At 35.6% G+C, this 25,840-nt stretch overlaps 1 protein-coding gene across 5 annotated transcripts in view; it reads left to right on the forward strand.

Moving 5' to 3' along the window:
• XRN1 (5'-3' exoribonuclease 1) overlaps positions 1–25,840 on the forward strand; it is a 108,930-nt gene that overhangs the window by 15,866 nt on the left and 67,224 nt on the right. For all 5 annotated transcript variants that reach the window (XM_049867770.1, XM_049867765.1, XM_049867766.1 and 2 more), the window contains exons 10-20: positions 496–633; positions 2,402–2,465; positions 2,679–2,784; positions 6,987–7,076; positions 7,878–8,034; positions 9,507–9,626; positions 13,902–14,071; positions 14,956–15,076; positions 15,176–15,274; positions 19,419–19,522; positions 23,071–23,202. In XM_049867770.1, coding sequence (XP_049723727.1) covers positions 496–633; positions 2,402–2,465; positions 2,679–2,784; positions 6,987–7,076; positions 7,878–8,034; positions 9,507–9,626; positions 13,902–14,071; positions 14,956–15,076; positions 15,176–15,274; positions 19,419–19,522; positions 23,071–23,202 — 1,301 coding nt within the window. The remainder of the gene's footprint in view (positions 1–495; positions 634–2,401; positions 2,466–2,678; positions 2,785–6,986; positions 7,077–7,877; positions 8,035–9,506; positions 9,627–13,901; positions 14,072–14,955; positions 15,077–15,175; positions 15,275–19,418; positions 19,523–23,070; positions 23,203–25,840) is intronic.

Consider the following 25,840-nt stretch of genomic DNA (forward strand, 5'->3'; position numbering starts at 1 on the left):
GTAACATGATAATAGAAGAAAAGGTTTCTTATAATTCTATTCTAGTTGCTCATTCTATGTAAATAATTTCACCTAAATTGTGTATTTATTTATTTGCTTTTGTTTATCATTGTTATTTTCAAAGTAATAGCTGAGGTAGGTCCCTATGTGTGTAGAAGGTCCCCGGGTGGTGCAGATGGTTTGTGCTTGACTACTAACCTAAAGGTTGGCGGTTCAAACCTAGCAAGCAGTGCCACAGAAGAAAGGCCTGGCAACCTGCTTCATAAAGATTACAGCCAAGAAAAGCCTGTGGAGCAGTACTATTCTGTAACACATAGGGTTGCCATGAGTCGGAATCAGTGGCAATGGGTTTGGTTTTGATTTTTGGTTTTCCATGTGTATAAAAGTATATCCGTATTTCCTATGTCCTGGAGGTAGTCACTGTTAAAACGTTCATTTGTGTTCTTCAGACATACTTAAATTCTTTTTAAATAAGTTTTAAACATTTCTATGCAGTTTGATCGTGAGCACTTCAGTGAAGTTTTTGTGGACCTAAAGTGGTTTGAAAGCAAAGTTGGTAACAAGTACCTCAATGAAGCAGCAGGTGTTGCAGCAGAAGAAGCCAAGAACTACAAGGAAAAGAAAAAATCAAAGGTGTCCCATTTTAGGTGTCCTTTCATATTTTTATCTGTAAAGGGAAAACTAATATTTTTCTTTCTCATTTTTCATCTTAGGATTTTGGGGTTGCCTCATTTCACTTTCATCTTCTCTATGGACATTTAAAAAGCTTTGGTTTCCTTTTTTCCATTAGGTCCTAGCATTTAAACCTACTCTTTAAAAATCAGTTTCTTATTTTTCCCCTTGAAGAAGAAAGTTGTGCTTTCTTCTTCAAAGCCTAGAATGGTAGTTACCTTTTAAAAACAATTGTTCAAAAACACACTATTTAAAAAACACTGGCCTAGTTTCTTAATGTAGATATTGATAGCATTTAATGTTATATGAGACATTAGATCAATGGGATTTCTTAAGAATTATTTACATACATAATTATATATAAAATACAGGGATATGCTGGGTTAAACATAATTAGTACCATTATCTAGTAAATGTTAGGTGCTTGATACAGGAACAATAGTTTATGCTAGTATCCTGCAAAACATCTTTTATAAGCCCTAAGGAATGTTTCTTTTGTGTTAAGTTGGAAGATCAGTCTCTTCTGAAATTTTCCTCAGTCTATCCTTAAATATTTGATTCTGGTAAAATTGATGGCATTCCCTGCACTTTTCACTCTGTACTAGTTCTGCTTAGGTTCATGACTAATAATTCTTACTCTAGGAGGACTAACCTGCCTTTCTCTAGTGCAGCCCTTCTAATTGCATAGCTCTTCCTTAGTGGAATTTGGCAGCAGTCACTCTGCACTCCCTGTGTTTTTCTTATAAGAAAACAGGCTCTGTAACTTTTTGGGAACCTCTACTCACAAAACATATATGCCAATAATCCTGACTCCCCACACTTCGTCTCTGTCTTCAATTTGCCAGTCTTCCAGCATATGTGGTTAACGTTAGAGACACTGGCAAAATGAGAGGAACCAGAGGAACAGCCCAAGCCCAGGAAGTTGACAGAGACCCTAGATTGGATGAAGAAAAGGAACTGGGGATAAGGGAGTAAAAAAAGGCACTAATGAAAGTTACTGGTAGTAGATAGACAATCAGAAAATGGAAGAGAGAAAGGACGAGATCATAAAGGAGGAAAAATAGATGGGTAGGATATGAAAGATTGTGATGGGATGAAAGAACTATACAAAAGCAAATGGCTTGTATGTAAGAGAAATGAAGAAGTGGAGGGTAGATAACAGAGTCATAAGAATCATAGGATCCAAAGGTAAAGGATATAGGTAGTACAACTATTGAATTCAAACAAAGAGATAGTGTTAACAGTAGCCTAGGATTTAACATATAAAAATTTTAAAACTAATGAATGATAATAAATGACGGGGGATGATATAGTGTCTGAGTATGTTTTCGCCAGTGCTTTTACTTTCGAGAAAATTAGATTTTGCAGCTCTTTAGAAAGCAACATGATTTTGATGATTTTTTTTTATACTTTAAATACTTTAAGTAATGAAATACTCTTGGTTTTTTTTGGAACACATATAATTAAATATATTTCTCTTTTCTGTTGATTTAATTATTACATATCTTTGAGTGGCCTGTATGTTAAGTTGTAGATCATGTAAATGTATAGCTTTAAAAAACAAGTGACCTTAAAACCAAAATTTATACATTATTTGAGAATTACTTTAAAAATAAGCTTTTACAGGTCATTCCAGTTATTTTTAATTATGTTTTAAATCTTCCTGTTAATCATCTCACTTTCAAATAAACCTTGCCATTAAATTTATGTTGATTTATAATTTTTATAGGGCCAGGAAAACGACTGTTGGGCTGCTTTGGACAAAAATGAATCTGATGCGGCAACATCTAAGGGTGAGTACAGACTATATGTATTCTGGTGTATGTAATTTCTTTGACCGAGTACTTGTTATACTTTTCCTTTATTAGTAATGATTCAGTAAAGTGGGATGGAGCAGGTTTCTAAGATAGCTTATAAGCACCTACTTTGATATGCATTTATCAAAGCATTTGATTAAAAAAACAAGATACTCAGAATTGTCATTATCTTTTTGGCTTTTTTCCCAGATAATTTGGAAGACGAAACTGAAGATGATGACCTGTTCGAAACTGAGTTTAGACAATATAAAAGGACATATTACATGACGAAGATGGGGGTTGATGTAGTGTCTGAGTACGTTTTTGTCAATGGTTTCACTTTAGAGAAAATTAGATTTGACAGTTGTTTAGAAAGTAACATGATTTTGATGGGTGATGTACTAGGAGAGGATTTTTTTTGTTTGTTTCATAAATTATTGTAGATCTTTCAACTAGCATAGTTTTGCAGAAGATAGTAGCTCTGATGTGTTATAGTCCTGTGATAACAGTTGCCAAATAGGAGATGATTAGTTTTCTACTTCCCATCTTCTAAAGCTCACATTTCATTTATCTGAAAGGCCATGTGGCTCAGCCCCAAGTAATACGTAGTTCAGATATTCCTTAAGAATTTGACCTCTAAAGCAATGGCTTTCAAATTTTTTTTAACTGCAGCACATAGTATGAAGAATACATTTGAGTTTTATTTATTTTAATTAAACACTTATATAGTGATTACCAAATGCCAGGCACTATTCTAATCATTTTAAAAATAGTAATTCATTTAGTTCTAAGAACTTTTTTGCATTAAGTAGGATTATTACTATTTATGATTGAAAAATTTAAAGAACCAAGAGAACTAAGTGACTTGTCCACAGGGCTTCGAACAGGTTTGGAACTATTTATGGTAATTGCTGAGTAAACGAGGGCAGCAGATGTGTTGCACGGCAACCAGATCCGTTGCCTGTGGAATTTTGACCCCAAAACGGTGGTGCCCCACTCAAAGATGGCAGCCAGCCACACTGCTTTGAATGAGTATTGCTCTCTACAGTCCTGCCAATAATCCAGTCTCCCACGTGGGTCCTGAAAGTTTCTGGAGCCTGATGCGGGAGATTAGATTATTGGCAGGGCTGTGGAGAGCTATACACATTCAGCATGGTTGGCTGCCATCATTGAACGGGTACTGCTGTTTGTTTCCTTTGCTGTTAGGTGCTGTTGAGTTGGTTCGCACTCATAGTGACCCTATGTACAACAGAATGAAACACTGCCCAATCCTGTGCCATGCTCACGGTCTTGGCTATGTTTGAGCCCATCGTTGCAGCCACTGTGTCAATCCATCTTGTTGAGGGTCTTCCTCTTTTTCACTGACCTTGCAGTTCACGAAGCACAATGTCCGTCTCCAGGGACCGATCCCTCCTGACAACATGTCCAAAGTATATAAGATTCAGCCTCGCCATCCCTGCTTCTAAGGATCATTCTGGTTGTACTTCTTCCAAGACAGATTTGTTTGTTCTTTTGGCAGTCCATGGTATATTCAATATTCTTCCCCAGCACCATAATTCAAAGGCGTCAACTCTTCTTCCATCTTCCTTATTCATTGTCCAGCTTTTGCATGCATATGATGCAATTGAAAATACCATGGCTTGGGTCAAGCGCACCTTAGCCTTCAAGGTGACATCTTTGCTTTTCAACTCTTTAAAGAGGTCTTTTGCAGTGTATTTGCCTAATGCAACGCATCTTTTGATTTCTTGACTGCTGCTTCATGGACATTGATTGTGAATCCAAGTAAAACGAAATCCTTGACAACTTCAGTCTTTTCACCATTGCTTATTGGTTCAGTTGTGAGGATTTTTGTTTTCTTTATGTTGAGGTGTAATCCATACTGAAGGCTGTGGTCTTTGATCTTCATCAGTAAGTGCTTCATGTCCTCTTCACTTTCAGCGAGCAAGGTTGTGTCATCTACGTAACGCAGGTTGTTAATGAGTCTTCCTCCAATCCTGATGCAGCATTCTTCTTGTTATAGTCCAGCATCTTGGATTATTTGCTCATACATACAGCTTTAATAAGTATGGCTAAAGGATACGGCCCTGACACACACTTATCCTGACTTTAACCCACTCAGTATCCCCTTGTTCTGTTCAAACGACTGCCTACTCAGGTCAAAATCGGATGGGTAACAGATTTGGTTGCTATGCAGTGAGTTTGCTGCCCTCGTTTATGTTGGCAGTTACTGAACTGTTCCAGATCACTTCGAAGCCCTGCTTGCCCTAGGTGACACAGCTCGTGACTGTCTAAGCCATGATTTGAACGCAGGCAGTCTGGCTCCAGATCTTAACCACTAGACGAGGCTGTTTTTCTGGAAGTGAAATCAGAGTTTTATGAAGTGCTAAATATCCTTATTGCGTGCAGTATACTTGGCTATCATCTATCCTATTATTTTTTTTTAATGATAAAGCATCAGTATTAGATCTACTGTAGTGTCTGGTACAGCTCATCAGCTCGTTTGAAGCTTTGTCAGGTGTCACTAGCATGCAAGACTTCTTAGACTTGAGAAATATTTTAAATAGTTAACGCTTTTAATCCTTTGTGATTTTTAATACATCCTCAATTACTGTTATATAAACTGCAATACCTGTAGTTAGCATTAAATTGTTAAATGACTAATCTTCTAATTTCATTCCCTTCTCTTTATATATTTTAATATATCTATGGACTTATGAAAATGAGATTCTATTTGCCTGCCCAACAAATAAGTAACTCTCTTTTTAAATTGTTGTAGTCAGTGTTGGGCCAGGAATGACGGTAGAATTTTTCCCTTGATTACTGGTGGGAATATAAATTGGTAAAATTATTTTGTAAAGTACACATTCAAAGCTTTTACAGTATTCTTCATTTTAAGCCAATACTTCTATTAATCTCTCTTAAAGATATAAATGCAAATACAGAAGCTCCTTATAAACAAGGATCTATATTACAAAGTTATTTGTAAGTAAAAAATGAGAAATAACTAAATGTCCAAAAAGAAAGTTCATCAAAACCCTCCTCCTCCTCCTCATTTCAGTCACTGTCTCTGCCACCTCCACCATCTCTAGAACTGTTAAGCTGATGCTATCAGAAAGTTCATAATAATTTGCAAAGCTGCGTACAGTATTACTATTAAATACAGATTTTAAAGGTAGGATACAAAGTCGTATATGCAGTATATACTATCTTTAATGTTTAAGAAAAAAACAACCTGGGCGTAGAAAAAAGACTAAAAAGAAACATAGCAAAGTGTAGTAGTGGTTGCTATCTCAAACCCAGTGCCACTGAGTTAATTCTGAGTTAGAGCAACCCTAGAGGACGGAGTGGAGCTGCCCCATAGGGTTTCCAAGGCTGTAAATCTTTACCAAAGCAGATGCCACATCTTCCTCCTGTGGAACGGCTGGTGGGTTCCAACCACTGACCTTTCAGTTCAGTCAAGTGTTTTTAACCACTGTGCCACAAAGGCTCTCTAAGTTCTGCATACCAAAAAAACCCAAACCCGTTGCTGTCGAGTCAATGCCAACTCATAGTGACCCTGTAGGCCAGAGTAGAACTGCCCCATAGGGTTTCCAAGGCTGAAATCTTTATGGAAGCAGACTGCCACACTTTTTTCCCGTGGAGTGGCTAATGGGTTCAAACTGCCTACCTTTTGTTTTGCAGCTGAGTACTGTAACCCCTGCATCACCAGGGCTCCCTTAGTAGTTGCTGTAGGGTAGTAGAAATATTTCATTATACAGGTTTTCAGTAATAACAGATTATTTCTTTTATAATAAAAAAGTAATAAATTTTATTTTGATAAGATACCTGCCAGAAATACAGAGATGTGGAATGTCTAAGTGTATTTCTACCTGAAGTTAGGTGATAAAGAGTAACAGGTTTATAGGCACTTTTGTCATTAGCCTAGGGTTTTCTTTTTGGTGACTTGAAGATTTATTTTACCCAAAGCTTGAATAATGATATTTGGTCTTTGAGAAAGAAGATATTAGCAGGAAAATCGTTCAGAGGGTAAAGCACTGTTCAAAGGGTAATGTAGCTGCTATAAGTAGATTTTAAGATCACCCTGATTTCCTCCTGTGCTTTTTGCAGGCGTCCTGCTGAATCAAGCAGATTACCATCCCCCCCCCCCCCCCCCGTCCCACCCCGTCCCCACCATTTAGGGGTGTGGCAGTGTCGCTTTATAGAAAGCTCTTTGGTTAAGTCCTCAAACTTTAACCCAAAGAAAATATATCGACTGAGTAAATATGCACAGCGGGTTCAACTATTCCAGTAGTCAGTTTGGAAAACTATAAGGCAGACCTTTAATCTGACAATATAGAAATTTTTTTAATGGTGTTTTAGAGTTTTTCTAATTATAATTTTCAGCTGACTTACTCGTTGATTAAGTAAAACGTGTGAGGCAAACTGTGGTCAGTCTTAACAGATAACAAGCTCTAAAGAGACTAGCTCGTCTTCAAAAAATAATGTTTGAGTGAAGTTTTTTTTTTTTTCTCTTTTCAGTGACTTTCTAGCTGATCAAGCTGCATGTTATGTTCAGGCAATACAGTGGATTTTGCATTATTACTATCATGGAGTTCAGTCTTGGAGCTGGTGAGGGAATAAAAATCAAATTGTGTCTTTTCATAATGGCTCATCCTACTGTGACCTCCTTGGGGATGTCTTTTCCTTTTTTCTGTTTATGATAGTATTTTTAAAAAAGATACATACAGCCAGGTTTAAATGCATGCAGGTAATCTCCTCTTACTTGAAAATACTGAAAAAGACTTTTCTCTAACAAAGATGCTTCCATCTCTAGCTCCCAGCCTTGCTTCAAGGGCCCAGACCCAAGTGACCTAGCTGATGCTTTTCCTACCACCTCATTTCTTTCATCCTAAACATTATATTTTTTTTTTAGAAAATTACGTTATCAACATTTTGGCAACTAAAAGAACCATTCCCACCACCCACCCAGTGCTGTCGAGTCGATTCTGACTCATAGCGACCCTATAGGACAGAGTAGAACTGCCTCATAGAGTTTATAAGAACTGCCTGGTGGATTTGAACTGCCGACCTTTTGGTTAGCAGCCATAGCACTTAACCACTACGCCACCAGGGTTTCCAAAAGAAGCGTTACGTTAAAGATATCTTTCTATGACATAATACATCCCAATTTTGGAAATGTGAAAAGGCACTTTAAAAATTAAAGAAATATGATATTTGTTGCCATCACATGACCTAAACTTTCCAGCAGGGCTACATTTCTTATACTCAAGTGATAAAATTATGGGTGGTACTTTTTTTCCTTTAAAATTATTGCCATGTTTTGTTAAAATAAACTATGGGAAAAAGTATATACTTAATACTGACCTGTTTCATAATGTTACTAGTTTAAAACTCAGTTTTGTTTTACAGGTACTACCCTTATCATTATGCACCTTTTCTGTCTGATATCCGGAACATAAGTACACTTAAAATCCATTTTGAACTAGGAAAACCTTTTAAGCCATTTGAGCAGCTTCTTGCTGTACTTCCAGCAGCTAGCAAAAATTTACTTCCTACATGTTACCAGGTGAGTTTTAGAATTCAATGTTTTTATGTCCTTTTTGAAATTTAAGAGTTCCTCCAAACCTAGGTGCATAGTACCTGAATTTATTAAGTAGCTAAATATACTCATTTTCAGTTTTACATTTCGTGTTTCTTTAACAAGTTTCATGAGAAAGAGTTCTTTGATTTAAAGTTAGCTTTGTTTTAAAAATACAAAGAAACTCCATAAGCATTCAAAGTCTAGCTTCCTCATTTTCAGCACTTTAAATCCTGTCTTTATACTGAGGAAAGTACACTGTGACACTTCAAAATCTGAAGCTGTCTGCTTTTACAGATTCATTCCTGTTCTCTTTTTTCCCTTGTACCTATTAGAATAGGGATAGTTCTAATGAGTTGTTTTTTCCAATATAAGTATTACCTCAGGGTGTATTTGGGCTTTAAGCATTTCGTTTATCAAATTGTGGAATAAACGGCCTTTTTCTGGCTAGCGTATTTCAGGTTGCAGAAGGAAGAGATATTTCCAGAGGTGGAGGGGAGGGTCACCAAAACTTCACTAAGCCTATTAAACTGATTCTGAAGGTAAACTTAATTTTTTCAGATATCGGCCTGTTAATTCTAATTCTATAGGTTGGTCTTAGAAATTAGGGTAGACACACACACGCACACACTCTGTTTGCTCCTTGAACAGTAAACCTGACCTCTGACCTCCATTTCTTCATAAGTTTCTTTGATGTTTTTTTCCTGCTTTCAGATACATCAGGGCTTGATATTCAACCATTCTGCACTATTAGGGCTGTGCAAGTGTTTTACGGCCACATTAGTTTTGATTCCTTAGTGCCCCTGCCATACTGGTTATTAAGTATTTTGTGTATTGCCCCTGGAAATATGCTATTTTATTTCTTATTTTAAAAAAATTTATAACCTTCCACATTAATTTTCTAGAAGACGTCCCTGTGCTTTGTCAACCTCTCTTATAAAATCTTTAATAAAAATGTATCTTATTAGAATGTTTTTCTTTGATATTACTGAGTCTTAGATTTTTCTTTTTTTAAATATCTTGGATGGTAGTCGTTATAGTGCTTAATAGAACACATCTGTTAGGACGTGAAGATAAATTGTTCATATAAGGTTATAGATGGAGAAGTATTATAAACTTGTGAAATTAAATCAAGTCTGAATGGGAAAGGAGAATTTAGGTGGTAGACTTCATAGAGTGAAGAGATAAAAAATGGAGACGACAAAATTAAAGTTCAGAGTAAAGATGATTTTGTCATGTAACTAAGCCACCAGAGAAGGAAAGTAATAAGTAGCGGTGAAATTAGAAGTCTTATAGTTAAAAATCAAAATAGAGTTAGTGTATTTCAACATGTCTAAGATATAAAATTTTAGTTTGCTCAGAAATTCTCAACAGTAATGGGAGGAAATAGTATAAATGCATTAACAAGATGCTGTATTGACATTAGTTCTTATATTTTTATTGCATTTATATTTTCACAGCATTTGATGACCAGTGAAGACTCGCCAATTATAGAATACTATCCACCTGATTTTAAAACTGACCTAAATGGGAAACAACAGGAATGGGAAGCTGTGGTATTAATACCTTTTATTGATGAGGTCAGTACGTTAAGTAATTATATATATGTACATATATTTTTAATCAGATTATTAGCATAACTTAATGAGCACTGGGTTTTAATCACCTTGTATGTTTTGTTCATGAGATTTAACAACTTCTTCATTATGTTCATCAAAACCTCTAGATATGCTAATTATCAGAAAGCTGGAGTGGCTTTATTAATATTAGACAAAGTAGATTCAGGACAAGGAGTATAACGAGATTAAGAGGGATATGTCATAATGATGAGAGCTTCAAGTTCATCAAAAACACTCAGCAATCCTAAATGTATATGTACCTAATAACAGAGCTTCAAAATACATGAAACAAAAATTATCAGAATTAGTAGGATAAATAGACAAATTCACAATCATAGAAACAAAAAATTGGTAAGGATATAGAAGACTTGAATAACAATATAAACCTACTCAACTTCATTGATATTTTGTAAAACACTACACCCAACAACTGCAGAATACACATTCTTTTTACGTGAGTAAGGAGCGTTCAGCAAGGTTATTCCCTGAGCCATGAAACACGTCTCCATATTTTAAAAGGATTGAAATCATACAGAGAATATTCTCCAGCCACATGGAATTAAATTAGAATCAGTAACAGATATCCCGAAAATCCTCAGATATTTTGAAATGAAATAACATGCTTCTAAATAACCCATGAATGAAAGAACAAATTAAAAAGGAAGCTAGAAAATATTTTGATCTGAATGATAATGAAAGCACAACATCAAAATCTGTGTGATGCAACAAAAGCAGGGCTCAAAGAGAAACTTAGTGATTCTAAATACTTACACTAAGCAAGAAAAAGGTTTAGAATAAATTAAGCTTCTACCTTAAGAAGCAAAAAAAAAAAAAAAAAGCAAATTAAATCCAAATTAAGCAAAATGAAGGAAATAAGAAAGGTAGGAGCAAAAATCTATGGAAAATGAACAAACAATGGAGAGAAATTAATGAAACCAAAAGTTGGTTCTTTGAAAAGATTCATCAGATTGATAAATCCCAGCCAGGCTAATCAAGAAAGGAGGGGAAAAAAAGGAAGAGTGATGGGACACATAAATTAACAATATTAGGAATCAAAGAGTAGGCGTTGTATAGATTTCTTAAAAGGCTGTTACTTAATAATTGATTGTGTACCTTACAATACCACTGGTACCTTAGAATCAAGAAATTATTATTCTAGAAAAATGAGAACTTGTGTTTACACAGAAACGTGTACACAATTGTTCAGAGCAGCTTTGTTTGCAATTACCCCAAACTGGAAACAATCCAGATGTCCTTTATAAACTATAGTACATTCATACAATGGAGTACTGCGCAGCAATAAAAAGGAGTAAGCTGTTGATAACAACTTGGATGAAAAAAGTTCACTTGAGTGAAAAAAGTCGATCTCTCTAATGGGTGTATATTGTATGATTCCTTTTACATGATACCCAAAATGACAAAATTAGAGTGATTCAAAACAGATCAGTGGTTGGCAGGGATAGGGCTGGGGATAGGTTCTGACTATAAAAGAGTGTCACGAGGGGATCTATGGTGATGTAGGAGTTCCGTATACCAGTTTTAGTGGTGAATACAGTAATCTATACATCTGATACTGTTCCTTAGCACAATACGCCAAAAAAAAGCCACATGTAGAAACTGGTGAAATCCAGATAAGTGTGTGGTTTAGTTAGTGATGTTGTACCAGTATCAGTTTCCCGGTTTTGATAATGCACTGTAGTCACATGGAAGATGTTATCGTTGGAAAAAGCTGGGTGAAAGGTATGTGGGAGTGCTCTGTAGTATTCCTGCAACTTCTTGTGAACTTTAAATTATTTTTTAAAAAGTCTAGGAGCCCATCACTACTCCTTCAGCATAATGTCCTGTCCTTTGCAGTGCTCCTCAGTGGGGCATGCAGTCCAGGGGAAGGAGTAGAACGATGTCTTCCGTTAGCACGTGTTGGTTGGATATCTCCTCTGTGTCAGGCCAGAGGCGGGATGCATATATGGTGCCATCTTTAGCATATTTATATGTACTTTTTTCCTATTCATACGGATAAGTTTATGCATACTGTCTTTTTTTAGAATATTATGGTATTTGTTGTTGTGAAATTAAAGAATTTCTTTTTTTCTTTAATAAAAATGGTAAAAGCTTTTGTGTGTATATTATGGTAGAGTTGTTCTTGTGCGTGTATGTATTTAAATATTTTATATTTGCTGTCTTGGACCTTTGCTTATTATTATTATTTTGCTTTGCTTTAGTTACTGTCTCTTTTTCTGAGATAATTAATGTTAGCGTCCTCTGTCTTTGTTAGCTGCTATCAAGTCGGTTCAGACTCAAAGCAACCCAGTGTACAGCAGAACAGAACGCTGCCTGGTCCTGGCCATACTCATGGCTGTTGTTATGCTTGAGCCCATTGTTACAGCCACTGTGTCAGTTCATCTCATTGAGGGGCTTCCTCTTTTTTGGTGACCCTCTACTTTACCAAGCAAAATGTCCTTCTCCAGGAACTGATCCCTCCTGAAAACATGACCAAAGTATGTGAGACAAAGTCTCACCATTCTTGCTTCTGAGGAGCTTTCTGGCTGTACTTCTTCCAGGACAGATTTGTTTGTTCTTTTGGCAGTCCATGGTATATTCCATATTCTTTACCAATACCATAATTCAGAGGCATCAATTATTCTTCAGTCTTCCTTATTCATAGTCATAGAAATGTAAATAACATATATTCATAGAATTTTTTTTTTTAATGAGATCATACTTAGACATTTTCTCCAATTTTTTTCTTACCTAATAATAAAAATATCATGGACATCCCTCCAGGTCAGTAAATAGAAATCAAACTCATTCTTTAACAGCAGCATGTTTTATAGTATGAATAGACAGTAACTTACTCAACCATTACTCTGATCGATATTCAGGCTACCTCATGTTTTTTTACACTGTATACAGCGCTGTAATAAAAGTGCTTATATATTTATGTATTCTTCATGTTTGTTTATGTATTCTTATGCATTGGAGCTTTTATTGTTATTAGGTAGGCTCCCAAAAGTGGGATTGCTAAGTCAACAAGAATGTACATTGTTAGTTTTGATGTTACCAAATGATTTTTCAAGAAGATTGATCTAATTCATACCAGCAGTGTTTCAGTGCCCACTTCTCTGCTTCTTCTTCAATGCTAGATACTATTGTTTTATTTAGTTCTGGCCAATGTATTGATGATGAAAAATGCCATTTATTATTATTCAAATATGTATTTTCCTGACACTAATTTGAGTAGATTTTTATGTCTGCGTTTGCCCTTTGCATTTTCTCTTTTATAAATTGCCTGTTTATACCCTCTCCGTCGTTTTCTTTTTATTTTCTGATTTGTAGCAGCTCTTTGTATATTAGGGGTATTCTTCCCTGGTGTAGCATTTGTTTCTTGGTTTGCTTATGGCCCCTCTGTCACATAAATCTTCTTATAGTTAAAAACACATTTTCCCTTAAGGCTATTAGTTTTTTTTCTGTCTTGCTTAAATAAAAGTTCATACTTCTAAATTGTCAGTCCTCTCCTAGATTTTCTTTTAATGCTTTTATTTTTTTATTACTCTGACACTTGTTTTTGTTATGGTGTGAAGTCAGGTATATGTGGTCCCCCCACCCCCATTATGATATCTGAAATACGGTTTTTGGCATAGATTTGAATCTGTTTGATTCTCTGTGGGTCTCTTCTGGTGCCAGTATTAAAGTGCTTGGGCTGAAGTAGCTTTATAAAAAGTATCTGGTAAGACAAGTCCCCGGTTATTCTTTGCTGCTCACACATTAATTTTTCCATATGAACACTAACATAATTTTGTCCTTTAAAAAAATTTTTTTTAACCATGGAGATTCTGATTGGAATACTGTTAAGTGTATGTGTTAATTTGGAAAGGTGGACATTTGTATACCACTGCACGACTTGTAAAGTAAGGTATTAATACTCTATAAATTAAGGTAAATTATGAGAATTACGACAAATTTACATTTAAAATTTAATTTCTGCTACTATTCCTATCTGCACGTAGTGATTAATGTTGAGTAATAGCTTCAGAGAAATTTACCACTGCGGCCTTTTGAAGTGAAAAAATAGTGCATCAGTTTTTCATATACTGAAATGCAAAAGAGTTTCATCAGTTAAGATGTGTTTCTCAGGAACACAAACAATGATTCTGTATGCTGAGGGTAAAGATTTATTGTGTATGCTGAGATTACAGAATTCTTATACTTTTACCTCCTCTCTTCAATCTTTATTTTCAGAAGCGATTGTTGGAAGCCATGGAGTCATGTAACCACTCCCTCAAAAAGGAAGAAAGGAAAAGAAACCAACATAGTGAGTGCCTAATGTGCTGGTATGATAGAGACACAGAGTTCATCTACCCTTCTCCGTGGCCAGAAAAATTCCCCCCCATACAACGATGTTGCACAAGGTAATTTTCAGCAACTATGAAAGAGGGGGAAAAAAAAACCTTTGGACTGTCTATTTGGAGAATTAACAAATAGTTTACTGCAGTTATAGTCAGTAGGTAATGAGTTAAATCTAACTTGCCGAGGATCGTGTCATCTCTCTTTCTCCTTGTTTTTATAGCTCTGTGCTTGGGTCAGATTGTTTCTCTCTTTCCCTCTTCTGTTAAAGTTGGTATTTTTTCTCCTAATTGTATATCTCTGTTCTTTATTTCCTTCAAGAGGGTGTGTGAATTTTTATTGTTTTCATTCCCAGTGTCTTTGCTGCCAGCATTATTTGACACGCTTTAACTTTGCCTCTTAACACCCCCACCCCAACTACAAAGAAGAAACAAAAGAGCTCCTCCATTTTCTTATCTCAGACCCATTTTTTCTTTCTCGTTATAATTTCTCCCTTGTTTTTTCTCTTCTCTCCTCCCCCCTGCATACAATCTACCCAGATAACAATAGAGCTGAAGATAAGTGTACATCTATCAGCTGTGATATTTCCTTTTGTTAAAACAGAAAGAAGAAATAGGAATTATATAAAGTTCATATTATGTTATGGGTTTTGGAACATGGGAGGGTATGGAGAGTTGTATTATGTTTTATACTTTCCTTCATTTTAAAAATTAATTACATATATTGCTTTGTTTTAAATTAATGGTAGAAAACCATACTCAGTAACTTATGGGCATGGTTGTGTCTGGACCAGTAATAGCAAAGAAGCTGGATCCTCTGTACTTTCTCTGCCTTAAAGAAGGAATTGTCATTCCTTTCTTTAAAAGCATGGATAACTCTTGCGAAGCGTTCAAGGGAAAGTTAAAAAACTGTTTGAGTTTAAAGTTAAATACCCTGATTTATTTTCTAGGTACAAAATAATATCTTTAGATGCTTGGCGTGTAGACATAAGCAAGAACAAAATAACCAGGGTTGACCAGAAGGCATTGTATTTCTGTGGATTTCCCACTCTGAAACACATCAAACACAAAGTTAGTGGCTACTTAGTTCAGAATTTTTTCGTTTTTTTTTTTAATGTGACGTGATTATTAAAAAAGAATTAAAATTAAATTCTCTGACTTCTTTTAAAGTTTTTTTTGAAGAAAAGTGGGGTACAAGTATTCCAGCAAAGCAGTCGTGGAGAAAACATGATGTTGGAAATCTTATCAAATGCAGACTCAGATGAACTTGTAAGTATTTTATTAATTATTCATTTATTAGGTACTTAATATGGATGAAACTATTCTAGGTTCTGAGGTGTTTACCAAAGAGGTATAACATCTTTTAACTCCAGAAGTTTACTGTCTAAATAAGGATAAAGCAAGGAAACATATACACAAATTACCTAACAGTTCAGGACATGTGTTACTGTGATACAGTGAGCAAAAATAATGCTTCAAAAATTTTGAAAACATGAGCTATGTAAGCTAAAGATTAAGTACACACTTAGAGATGAGAAAAGACTTAAGCTGGGTGCTAAAAAATGGATTAGGACCAAGAGGAGTAATGGAAGGGGAAAAGGCATTCTAGTTGAAAGGAATAGCAGGGACTGGAAATTGAAGTAAAAAATAAATGTGATACATTATCTTACTTTAACTTTTTTGTGTGTCTGAAATTTTTTTTAATGCTTTTTCTTTTTTAGAATAAATGTGATGTATTTGAGGAGAAGGAGTAGATAAACCTGACTGAAGCAGAGGACTTGTATTGGGAAATAGTGGAAGATAAGGTTGAAAAAAAAAAACAGATTGAGGCCAGATTATGGAGGACTTGAATACAAGGCCAAAGAATTTGGACTCTTTTTTTTCATGACTGTTATCTTGAAATCAGTTTTTTCATAAAGATTAGTGTGGTGGGAATATAAGACACTATATTGCACAAAAGAGAAATGGAAAAGCCTGCCAAGTTCAGTGGCTGTTGGTTGTTTAAGTTTTAGGTGATAAGAACATAAACTGTGAAAGTGGCAATAGATCTGCTAGATGAACAAGACAAAAACATCGACAAATTTTGTTATTTATTTAAATGTAGGGAATAAAATGAGAAAAACATTAAACATGGCTTTGAGATATCCAGGCTAATTAACTAAAAAATAACTGTTTACTGGAATAGAAAAGTTGAATGGAAGAGTCTGTGGGGTTAATCATAAACAGTGATGGAATTTTAAGGTGGTAGTAACACATTCAACCGGAACTGCCCTGCCAGCCTTTCTCAACCAGGGTTCCACAAGAGATTTAAGCCCTATTGCCATTTTTAAATCATCCATTGTATGTAACAAATTAATTTATTTTCTATGCTTCTGGAATGGTAATAGTTAATGTACCATTCTTGGGACAATCAAGAAAAAATAATCAAATCATTTTTGTGTGTTCTGTGGTCCAGCTGGAGAGCCTCAGCTGAGAAAAACTCTTTATAGACCGTTTAACACCTGGGGTAAGAACTTGGAGGGAGGTAGGGATTTAAGAGTCTTCAGCAGGGAGGTGATGGCTGAGGCCTTGGGGCTCATTTCTCTGAAGAAAAGAAACGCTGAGGTTTCAAGGTCTCAGCATAAAGAATAACGCACACTTATAAAGGATGGAAAAGGAGTCAGAGGAGTAAGAGGGAATCATTCCCAAGCTAAAGTATTATCACAGAAGCGTGGAACAGGGGCTGTATGCTGTATAGGTTCGAGAAGAATAAACACTGAAGCAAGGTCTGTGAATTTGTCCTTTAGGGTATCATTGCTGGCCTTTGAGAATTCCATTCCAATAGATTGGTGGGGGCAGAAGACTAATTCCTGAGGTGTAGGCTGGGACTAAATACATAGGCTGTTGAGAGAGCAGCGTATTGAGCCTTGGTCAAGAAGTTTATAATTGAAAAAACCAAAACCAAACCCATTGCCATCGAATCGGTTTCAACTTACAGCATTCCTATAGAACAGAGTAGAACTGCCCCATAGGGTTTCCAAGGGGCAGCTGTTGGATTCGAACTGCTGATCTTTTGGCAGCCAAGCTCCTAACTGTTGGGCCACCAGGGCTCTGAAAAGGAGACTAGAAGCATAACTATAGGTGGAGTAGAGGCAATTGGTCCAGCAAAGTCTGTATGAAAGAGGGGAGGTAGAGCTGAAGGAGAAAGGAGGTCTTAAAGGCACTGGAGCAGGAGGGAATGTTTGTGATGGTATGATCCCATGTGAGGTAATAAGGGAGTTCAGCTAGAGCGTAAGTGAGAGGATTCAACTAGGAAAGGGGGACAGCCTTTTCCTCAAACAAGAAAACCAAAAGGGTGGGAGATTAAAGTGAAAGAAATAGATGTATAGTAGGGAAAAGAATAAGTGGGGCAGCTTCGTTCTAATGTTGAAACTTACTTTATCAGAATAGTCATTCTATTTTATATGTTAACACGAAGAAATGTCTAAATGCCAAAATAAAAAGTTACCCCCCAAAAGTCTAAAAATAGTCATCATTAATTGTTAAAGAAATGTAATGATCAAGGATGAGAAGCAGAAAAAAGGTGAATGAAAATATGTATTTAAACTTTAGTTTCAACTGCAAAGTTATAGTCTAACCTATGTGTATAAATTGAATTGGATAAAACAAACTAAAGCTAGAATTTTCACTTAAGATATTTCATACTGAATATTTGTACAGCATTTTATAGTTTACAAAAAGCTTTTGTGTATATTATCTTGAAATGAACATTGTGAAGTAGATTTTATTCTTTCTCATAAGAAAAAACTTGAGACTTAGTGGAATTTAATGATTTGCTTAAGATTATGTACTCAAAAGAGGTAGAAGCCAAGTTTGAATCCATGTCTCCTGACTTTAAGTCTAGTGTTCCTTTTCATTATTATCAGCTACAAACTGAAATGAGAGGAGAATTCTTAGATTTTAAAATACCTGTTTGATATGGAATAGTGAATAGCCCTTTTCTAGACATTTCTGCTGCTCTTTTCAACTTTTCTCAGTTTCAATGAGAAAAATAAGCAAAATAATCATGAGTCTAGTTAGTGGGATCGTAGAACTTTACAACTGGGGATTGTGTAAATCTGTTCCAACTCAGTTTTACAAATTAAGAAGTTTAAATGGAGATTGGAAAAGACACTTGCTCAGATTTACACACTGGTAGAACTAAGAATCTAGGTTTCTTGCTGAACTGTTTTCTAAAAATAGAATTAGGCTATTTATATGAAGAGTAAAACACTATACCCAGTAAACCCAGTCAGTGCTATTCTGTTTGATTTTTCTAAAACTCACTTCTCTCACCAAGTAATTTCATTCAGGATTACTGTCAGTGGCCACTCTTTACTGCCAGGGCTGTTGAGACAGTAAGGAGCAGGCAAGCTTCCTGGTGTCCTGATGTTGGTCATACTACCTTTAAGTTGGTCATAGTACCTTTCTAATGAGAAGAGATTGGCAGAGGGGAAGGTAAATTTGGAAAATAAGAAAAAGGAAATAGCAATAGAAGTGATAATAACAGTAATAACCAAACCAAACCTGTTGTCATCAAGTAATAATAATAGATAAAATTTATGGAGTCCTTCTTAGTATGTCTTACGTGCTTTTCATGGGTACGTTCTAAATTCAAGGATGAAGTGAAAGAGAAAACAACAGAAGAAAAAGAATTTTTTTTTAAAGAAGAAGAATAAAGGAAAGAAGTGGAAACACTAAAATTCTGGCAAACGCATTGAAAAAGAGTTAGCAATAAAGAAAAATTAAGAAAACTGAATTTGAGTGGATGGAATAAGTTAGTTGCATTAAAGTCGAGAAGAGCATGTATACTTGAGAATAACTGCCTTGAGTGAGCAAAGTTTTCTTTCTAACTTTTATTTTAAATTCAGGCTATTTCATCTGGTTTAATTATTAAGGTGAGGTTTTTTTTTTTACATATATATTTTAAATACTTATAAGCATTTTGGGAACCCTGGTGGTGTAGTGGTTAAGTGCTATGGCTGCTGACCAAAGGGTCAGCAGTTCAAATCTGCCAGGCACTCCTTGGAAACTCTATGGGACGGTTCTACTCTGTCCTATAGGGTCGCTATGAGTCAGAATTGACTCTACGGCACTGGGTTTTTTTTTCTGGGTATAAGCATTTTAGCCAGTTTTATTTTTCATTGTGCTTTAGGTGAAAGTTTTCAGCTCAAGTTAGCTTCTCATACAAAAATTCATACACATATTGTTACGTGACCCTAGTTGCAATCCCTATGATGTGACAGCACACTCCCCCTTTCCACTCTGGGTTTCCCGTGTCCGTTCAATCAGCTCCTATCCCTTTCTGAGCCAGTTTTTAATTGTCTGACTTTGCCTTTCTAAAGTTTTCTCTTGGACCTGCAACATGAATGAATTTTTCTGTTTTTACTTTAAGAGTATAGAAAATGTAGCTTCATCAGTGCTTGGAAAGTCTGTCTTTGTTAATTGGCCTCACCTTGAAGAAGCTAGAGTTGTAGCTGTATCAGATGGAGAAACTAAGTAAGTAAGATTTCATTTACAGTATTTTTAACTTAACATTTGCTGTGCTACATCGTGGCTTTTATTGATTCATTTTTTACTGATAAAATTATTATTTAAAAAAAACAACACTATAGAGAAAGTGTAAGCCCTCTCATCACATATTAAAGTTCAACAACTATTGATAATTTATTGTACATCTCTTGAAATATTTTTTCCTTGTTGTAAAAATGTACATGACTCAGCATTCCCCATTTCACCATTTCCCACGTGTACATTTAGTGGTATCAGTTACATTAGTCATGTCGTGCGACCCTCACCAGTAGCCACGCTGCGTCCTAAACAATGACTCCACCTTTCCCCCGCCCTCCCGCTTCTGGTAAGCACTAGGAAACTTATGTCTCTAGACATTTACCTATTCTAGATATTTCATGTAAGTGAGATCATACAATATTTGTCCTTTTCTGGTTGATTTACTTCCTTCAGCATGTTTTCAAGGTTCATCTGTGTTGGAGCATATATCAGGATTTCATTTCTCTTCGTGGCTGAGTAGTAGTCCATTGTATGTATGTACTACATTTTCTTTATCTCTTTACCCCTTGGTAGGCATTTATGTAGTTTCCACCTTTTGGCTAATGTGAGCAGTGCTGCAGTGAACGTTGGTGTACATGTGTCTGTTTGCATCACTGCTTTCAAGTCTTGTAATATATACCTAGGAATGGAATTGCACCTAGCAGCTACTTAGGAGAAGAGACCTGGTAATTTGCTCCCCAAAAGATTAAGGCCTAGGAATCTCTCTGGGGCAGTTCTGCTCTGTCACATGGGATAGCTCTGAGTTGGAATGGCCCACAACAACAACAATGGTAGTTCTGTGTTTAACTTTTTGAGGAACCGCCAGACTTTTCCGCAGTGGCTGTACCATTTTACATTCCCACCAGCAATGGATAAGGATTTCAATTTCTGTACATCCTCACCAATACTTGTTTTCTGGTTTTTGTTTTGTTTTTAATCTTAGCCTTCTTAATGGGAGTGAGGTGGTACCTCATTGTGGTTTTGATTTCACCTCCTAAGTGGCTAATGGTGTTGAGCATTTTTTCATGTGCTTATTGGCCATTTGTATATCTTCTTTGGTGAAATCTTTGTTCAGATCTTTTGACCATTTTTTTATCAGGTTATTTGTCTTATTTCTTGTTAAGTTGTAGGAGTTCTTTATATATTCTGAATATTAAACCTTTATCTGATACATGGTTCCCAAAAATTGTCTCCCAGCCTGTAGTTTGTCTCTTCACTTTGCTAATAAAGTCTTTTGTTGAACCAAAGCTTTTAATTTTTACGAAGTCCAGTATTTCTATTTTGTCTTCTCTTGCTAGTGCTTTTGGTGTCATATTTAAGAATCTGTTATTAAAAATCTAGTCACAAAGCTATACCTCTATTTTCTTATAGGTTTTCCTTGAAGTATTTTAGATATATATATTATTCTCCCTTCTTTTTCTTTCAATATCTTGGAAGTTTTTTATCCTAATTCTTTTCTACAAGTGTTTATCATTATATTATTTAGCAAATATACTTCTCTTTTTGACAAGAATTACTAGCATATACAACCTGACCTTTACCATGCTCCTCCCAGGGTTTGTTTAAATAACACATTCTTTTTTAAAAATACATATCTTCTATTTTTTTAGAATAAGTTATTAACATTGTATTCAAATTTACGATCATTTTATCATGATTGCTTAGACAAGTTATTCTTTGTCATTACCTTTATTTTATATAAACCATTCCTTTGTTGTTTTTCACATGACTAGAACTTTCACATGACTAGAACTTTCTAAAGTACCTGTAATTTTTTTTTCCTGAGAAAATGCTTTGTTTTCTGAGTTATTACATGTTCAAAATATAATACATAGGTTTAAAATCTTACAGGCCCAATCTTTTTTCCTCAGAGCTCTGCTAATGTATCTCAGTTGTCTTCTGTTATATATATGTAATGCTGATGAGAAGTCAATGCTCGTAAGATTTTTTTCCTTTGTGAATAATCTGTATTTCTGTATGAAATCTTGAGGATTCTTTTTTAATCCTTAGAATTTGGTTCCCTTGCCCTTTTGATGAATTTATCAATTTTCTTTTTTGTTCATTATGCTTTTCCTGTCATGTCTTAACAATACTTCACCTAGCCCTACCTGAAAACTTTGTTTTCTTCAAAAAATTTTATAGTTCTATCTTTTACATTTAAATTCCTGATCCATTTTGAATTAATTCTTGTACCTGATATATGGTTTAGAATAAAGTTCCTTTTCTATTTTTTTGCTTTTGACTGTTCAGCTGTTCCAGCACCATTTGTTGAAAAGACTATCCTTTCTCCATTGGATTGTGTTTGCACCTTTGTCAGAAATCAGCTGGGCATATTGTGTGGATCTGTTTCTGGGTTCTCTATTCTGTTCCATTGATTTATGTTTCTATTTTTATGCTAATTCCAACTGTCTTGATTACTGTAGCTATATAGTAAGTCTTAACATCAGGTGAAGTAATTTCTCCAATCTTTTTTTTTTTTTTCATGATTGTTTTAGGTATTCTAAGTCTTCTGCTTTTGCATATACATTTTGGAATAAGATATTCTTTATGTACAAAAAATCTCAGTGGGATTTTGACAGGAATTACATTATATCCATCCATAAAATTTGGGGAGAAGTGACATCTTTATTGTGTTCAGTCTTCTAATCCATGAACATAGTATATATCTCTGTCAGTTTAGATCTTTGATTTCATTCATCAGTTTTCAGAGTACAGATCCTGAACGTATTTTATTAGATTTACACCTAAGTAATTTTTTCAGAGAAATTTTAAATGATAATGTGCTTTTAATTTCAGTTTTCCCCATGTTCTTTGCTAGTATGTAGAAATACAATTGCTTTTTGTATGTTAATTTTAAGAGCTATATCTGATAACCAAAAGTTCAGGAGTTTGAATCCATCAGCTGCTCCTTGGAAACCCTATGGGGCAATTCTGTTCTGTCCTATTGGGTCAGTATGAGTTGGATTTGACTTGATGGCAACAGGTTTTATTTACTGAACTTAATTCCTTGCCCCCTCCCCCCGCCTTTTTTAAAGATTTCAGGCCAGATTTTTTGTAGAAATTTTGTCATTCTGATTATTTCCTCTTAGTCTTATTTAACTCGGGCCTCCATCTCCCATATTTCCTGCAAACAGGAAGTTGGGCCTAATCAGTTGGCTAGATTCAGATTAAACTTTTTGGGAAGAATACATCATAGTGATACTGTATACTTTATATTGCAGTTGAGAGCATTTTTTAATTCTTTAAAATTTTTTACTTTTATTGGGTATTTAGTTTCTTAAGATAGAAAGAATATTTATTTTAAAATTTTTAGTGACTTTTTTACAAATTATTTTTCTGCAATTTACATTACAATAAAAGGAGGCCTTTTTTTTTTTTTTTTTTTTTTGCTGTTTGCCTTATAGAAACTTACTCACTTTGAAGCCTTACTGCTAGTAATCTATATAAACCACATGCTATTGGGTATTATAATTTTTTATTTTATTTTAATTTTTAAGGTTTTACGTGGAAGAACCTCCAGGAACACAGAGGCTTTATTTGGGAAGAACTTCCCCGCCATCTAAAGTGATCCATCTTGGAGATAAAGAACAATCTAACTGGACAAAAGAAGTACAAGGAATTTCAGAACAGTGAGTGTCATAAAAAATATATCATAGAAATAGATGATGATTTAATGTACTTCTGACTTAATTTCCCCTTAACATAGTAGTCACTCTGAATATGGACTACCTCTTCATCTTATGTTCTAAAGAAAATAATGAGTTCCAGCTTAAAATAATATCTGGCTAACAGCAGTTGTAGCCTTGTCCAGTTTGTCACTAAAATACTTTATGAAGAAAATGAAAATACACGATCACTTAGTACTAGGAATAACAGTTAATAAGTTTTCTGAATTTAGAAGTGAATTTCAGTAACCATAAGGCCTTTGAATTTCTTGGCCACATGTAAGTAATGAAAATAGAGAGAAGACCCTCCTTTGTTCCTTTGTACCCAGACCCCCACGCCCCTTTGTTCAGAAAGATAAGGTCTTACCAACCAAATAGTGGAGAAGCTGGCCTTCTTCAGAATGCTAATTTTTGAGTTCACCAGAGTGCCTTGTGGCCTGTGCCCCATCCTGATAATACCTCTCTTTCTTCATCCAAACACTAGAATTTCCAAAAACAAAACAGAATAATAGAGACTGATAGTGGCATATGAAACAGTGTTATAAATGTATATCCATCAGCCCCCCATTCAAATTGTAATAGGTAGTTTAAATTGGTATACTGTTGGAGAATTTGGGGAAAATCCTCCACAATTTTGTAACTAATACCAGTCTATAATATCTTTATTCAAAGATGAGTAAACAGAGAAAATGTACAAAGACCATACAGATCCATCCAGCATAAAAGAAGGAGATAGCTCTCAAGAAATAGAGGTGCAGTGTACGTTTGCCTCCTAACAGTCTCAATAAGATGCCCCATCACAGCTCCCAGCATTCTAATTTTTTCATTATTGCACATAAACAAAATCATAATTATAAATTTATTTGTCTGGTTACTTTAATAGCTCTCTCCTTATATAGTATGCTCCCTGAAGGCAGGGAACACATCTATTTTTGTCACCACTATTTTCTCGTTCATTGCCTAGTGTCACAGCACTTAGTAAATACTTGTTTATTTGAATGAATTGAAATTGTTTTAGTCAAGACTCTTAATTAAAAAAGAAAAAATAGAAGCATTTTTTTAGTCATTTGTTCATATATTCATCAATTATTTATTGATTACCAGCTAGGCACAATAGTAAGCACTGTAGATGCCATAATAAATTTAAAAAAATACACAATTCCTACCCTTATGAAGCTTATAGCTGGTAGATGGGAGATAGATATTAACATCTTATATGAGTGTATGATCAAACTGCAGCTATGATAACTGCTCTGAAGGGGTGGTGCTCTGAGACCTAGCCAGGGAGGAATTTGAGAGCAGTGGTGGTTCAGTGCTAGAATTCTTGCCTCCCATAGGGGAAGTGAACCTCAGGCGCAGCCACCACTCCCATGTCAGTGGGGGCTCGCGTGTTGCTCTGAGGCTGAACCGGTTTTAGTGGAGCTCCTGTGTTAAGATGGACTAAGAAATGAGCCCTGGCAATATACTTCTGAAAATTAGCCAATAAAAATCCCCCCAGAAAGAAAAACCCAGTGCCGTCAGGTTGATTCCGACTCATAGTGACCCTATAGCACAGAGTAGAACTGCCCCATAGGGTTTCCAAGGAGCGCCTGGTGGATTCGAACTGCCGCCCTTTTGGTTAGCAGCCATAGCTCTTAACCACTACGCCACCAGGTGCCATAAAAACCCTGTGGATCGTTTGAGTTGCGGACTGACTCAATGGCAGCTGACGACAGCAGCAGCAGGGAAGAATTTACCTTAGTCAGGAAAAAGTTTCCCGAGTTAGTGCTGATTCACCTGAGATCTGAGCGTGAAGTAGACATTAGGCAAATAGTGAAAAAGGAGCATGTTTCCGGATGAGGGAAGAGGCACGTACAAGTCCCTGTGGCAGGAGGAAAAGCAGCATGTGTAAGGACCAGATGATGGCCTCTGCGACTAAGGTGAAGAAAACAAGAGGGAGCCTAACTGAGAACGATGAGTCAACAAAGGAAAAGGAAAAAACCTGAGAGGAAGGAGAGCAGTCAGGAGAGAGCTACATGATGTACATCAGAGAAAGAAAGTGTTTCAAGAAAAAGGCAATGGCCATGTCAGACATGAAGAGGTTAAGCAAAAGCTATTTTGATTGAATGATGGGACTGAAAGCCCGACTAGAGTGAGTGGGGAAATGACTGCGAGTTAAAGAAAGGGAAACACAGTAGGAATAGACCACTTATTCAAAAGGTTTAACGCGAAGGGAATAGAGAGACCTTGACCCCTTATACTACCTAATCTTTCCAGTCTGGTTGGGTTTCTACGATGGCAGCAAAGGTCAAAGAGAACAATCAAAACAGCAGGATGGACAGAAACAGCCTAAGTGCTGGATGGAACACAACAGATGAATGGATAAACAAAATGTGGTACATACATATGATGGAATACTGTGCAGCCATCAGAAATAATAAGTCCTCAAAACATAATGTGGATGAGTCTGGAAGACATTATGCTGAGTGAAATAAGTCAGTCACAAAAGGACAAGTATTGTATGACCACACTTTTATAAGAAAACAAGTATATATATACATACATACAGAGACCAGTGCTTGTTGGTAGTTAGCAAGGGAAGCACTCTGGAGATAGTAGACAC

Source organism: Elephas maximus, chromosome 23, assembly GCF_024166365.1.
Source record: "Elephas maximus indicus isolate mEleMax1 chromosome 23, mEleMax1 primary haplotype, whole genome shotgun sequence".
In the NCBI taxonomy this organism is placed as follows: Eukaryota; Metazoa; Chordata; class Mammalia; order Proboscidea; family Elephantidae; genus Elephas; species Elephas maximus.